Source organism: Morone saxatilis, unplaced genomic scaffold, assembly GCF_004916995.1.
Source record: "Morone saxatilis isolate NCDOM2014 unplaced genomic scaffold, NCSU_SB_2.0 Contig3, whole genome shotgun sequence".
Lineage (NCBI taxonomy): Eukaryota > Metazoa > Chordata > Actinopteri > Moronidae > Morone > Morone saxatilis.
Window position 1 is genome coordinate 21,026,442 of NW_023339873.1, and position 3,640 is coordinate 21,030,081.

The 3,640-nt window shown below is 37.5% G+C and overlaps 1 protein-coding gene across 1 annotated transcript in view; it reads right to left on the reverse strand.

Moving 5' to 3' along the window:
- Window positions 1–3,640, reverse strand: part of LOC118336676 (peroxidasin) — a 48,681-nt gene that overhangs the window by 31,352 nt on the left and 13,689 nt on the right. The window contains exon 4 of the mRNA XM_035673346.1: window positions 2,203–2,274. Within this exon, the coding sequence (XP_035529239.1) occupies window positions 2,203–2,274 (72 nt within the window). The remainder of the gene's footprint in view (window positions 1–2,202; window positions 2,275–3,640) is intronic.

The window sequence follows — 3,640 nt, forward strand, 5'->3', positions numbered from 1 at the left end:
ATATCTATATCTATATATATATATATCTATATATATATATATCTATATCTATATATCTATATATATCTATATATCTATATATCTATATATATCTATATATCTATATATCTATATATATAGATGAATGCAGAGAGTCTGGAGGAATTTGCACATCAGGCATTCATCTTAGACAGTTGATATACAGGTCTGAAAATCTAGGCTGAAGTCTGAGTTTGAAATTAGATTGCCCACAGGTGAAAAGCAAGTACAACGATTATCTCATGGAATGCAAATATAATTTATGCTTCCAAAAGCCTTTGAGCTGAGAAAACATAAATCAAACCATATGCTAACAAATGAAAGGTTAGGGAAATGAAATCCAACTGATGGCTGAACAGTAACTGTAAGGATTCAGTTGGGTATCTGCTTGTTTAGACAGAGAAAGCAACAGTCAAAGCAGCTGCAGCAGCAAAACAAACAGACAGACAGGCAGACAAAGGCTAAGGCAACATTCCACACAAGAAAATCCATTTTAGTTTTGTCATTAAGTATACTACAACTGTTAATTCTTAGCTATATTTTTACAAGTTGTACTGGACATCCAACATTATGTCTTTGGGTGTTGCCTAAAATATGTGTTGTAGAGGGGCCAGAATAGAGACACACCACAGTCCAGACAAGCAAAAGACAGAAAGGTTTAATGAAGACAACAGTAAATTAATTTTAGAGCAACTTAATCCCCTTTCTAGGATGAATCAGCATACCACACTAGTTATTTTGTTACACTTTTAAAACTATTTGTGATCCGGTATAGCTGTTACAAGAATAGCTGGCATCAAGATGAAATTAAAGAAATCAGCATTGGTCTTAACTGTGTAAAGTGGAGTAGAAGACTACTTTGCATTCATGTATACGACAATGTTTAGTGTTTGTGTGATCATCCTATGTTCCCTGAAAAACCCACTAACATGTTGATAAGCTCTTCAGAGCTGTTTATTCCCCCTAAAGAAGCATGTGACTTCAGCCTTTGGCATCTGTTGCCCAGTGGGGATGTAGAAGAACTATTAAAATGTATGCAATCTGGCTCAGAACTTGTCACCCACCTATAAAACCTTTCATTATTGTAGCAAAATTCAAAACAGCTGCCAGGCATGGAGCCTGATGTTGGAATTGGTTTTACTTAGTGAATTAGCCATTTGTTCTCCGTTAATGTGGTTACAGAGAGGTACAGTACATGACAGTCTCCTCAAAGACTACAGAAAAAGCCTAATTTTCTAAAAAGTTGCATAGCAGCAGCCATATTTGTAGTGATAATGACACACTGGCAACATACATACAACTACCACAGCGATAATTTCTACAGTGATAACAGAAATTGTATTACTATTCTGAGAACATTATTTAGAAAATCAATCAACAATTTCTCATTTATTTTTCATACATGCAAGTGTACAAAGATAAAACAGAGGTAGAGTTTTTTGTCAAGCAGCACAGAGGTTTCTGAGTGTCAAGACTCACAGGGAACAATTCAATTTTATCACACAGACTAAACACAAATAATGCACTGAAGGTTTCTCACAAAGACACTGATGCAAATCAGAGCAGAAGAGTGGTTTCTGCAGTAGCAGGACAGACGCAATGCAAGTCTAGCTTTTCTCTAAAGCAGAAGCTCTGACTCCAGCACAACACTGCTAGTACTACTAGCAGCACAAGGCTGGATATCATGCTTTAAGATTCGCATGGGGGTGGCGCATATCTGTCGTCCTGACCTCAAGACATGCGACTCATGCAAAAGAGTCAAAGAGGGTCAGCGCGGCATACAAGGGTGGGTGCACACACGGCATGCATGGTGGCAGTGGAGAAGTGGATAGAGAGGCGCACGTACGAGGGTGGAGGGGGAGGGTGTCACTGTTATGGAAACTAACAGAGCTATCATGATACCTGTGTAAGACCTACACAGTCATGTCAGAAAGCATTCGTAGCGGTTCAAAAAACAATGCCAACGTTTGTGACATGCCTGGTTCTATTACATCATATGACTTAGCTTATAAATCACTAACAACTATGTAGACCTTACAAGGCTTCATGAACTGTTTATAGCAATCTTTCAGGAAGGGGGGAGGCTAGAGGTATTTTACAGACGGAGAGACAATAGGTAGGAGGAGGAGGAGGAGGAGCAGGGCGAGCAGAAGGAAAAGGTTGACGAGAAGGTTGGTCACTTACAGTTGCTCAAGAGAGACAAGCCCCTTAAATGCTTGTCTGTCAATTGATTGGATTTCATTCTTGTACAAATAGCTGAAAGGAGAGATAATCAGGAACATTAGTAACACACACACACACTCACACACACAGGATCATCTGAATTCTGCCTGGTTATTATGAGAGAAAGTAGAAAGGATCTGATCAAACAAAAAATATTTAGTAGCCCTTTTAAAATGATATGCATGTTGTGCTACTGCTTGTACAATACGTTTACTGTAAATGGTAATGTTATACAGTATCTATTTAGTGAAGTATGCACTACGCTGCTCTGCTTCATGGACATCACTAGTTGCAGCTATTGGCGGAGGACATTCTTCTGTAAGCTTGCAAATATTTTGAGTTTTACAGAAAATCAGACACACTGCACAATTAAAACTCAACCTAAATGTCAAGGCACTCAAGTGTTATTTCCACCCAGACTAAGTAGAAATCAGACATACACTATGTTCCCAAAGGCAAGTTAACACAACTCATTAAGACTTCTACCAGAAAAATAAAATACTGTATATCATTATTTGAATACATTCCATTCAGTTAATGAGTCCTTAAATATGATTGTATAGGTTTACATTGACATTACAAAATCAAAGATTAAATACGAACACTCAGAAAACAAGATAAGTGAAGATAAAGTACGCATCAAATACAAATCATCAATGGACAAACAATGACATCATGGACAAGGAATCACACATTCCTTGTGTGTCCAATATTTTCTCCATGTCTCCACTTTTTTTCAATGACGATATCTGAACTTGAAACAGACTGAAGTAGTATGCAGTCTGTATAGGAACAGCATGGTATTTCACCGTAGTGAAACACAAATACCCTTGACATGTGCATGTTTTCCCTCCGTCATACATGTTACAGAAATGTGATACTAGAAAAGCAATGGCTCACAGCTGTCTGCCCTTTCATCTATCACTCTATTCCACTTTCCACCATTGTGCTCATGATGAGACATGATGAGAGATACAGATCTCCCCACAACAGAAGTGACGCAATGTATGGAATATCCTCTTTTTACCAATGCCTGCCTGTAGATTTAAACAAAACATTAACAACTTTATCATGTGTAATATGATAAATGATAGAGCCACAACTATGTGACATTCATAGAGAAAATTCATGTTCCAGAAGGAAATCATTAACAAACCAAAACTGTTACTATCAAATTTCCATGCAGAGCAATTCAGTAAAAAATAATGGTAATGAAAACTTGGATCATTAAGCATAATCTATTTTTTCTAGTGACAGAGTAACCGGACTCAACACCTTGTAAACGGATAACTGACTTTAATTTTTTGCTTCACTTTCGAGAACTCCCCTGTAAGACCGTGATGACTTTGTGAATGAATGTAAAACTCTGTAACTTTGGGTGTGTATGTGTATGTGTGTG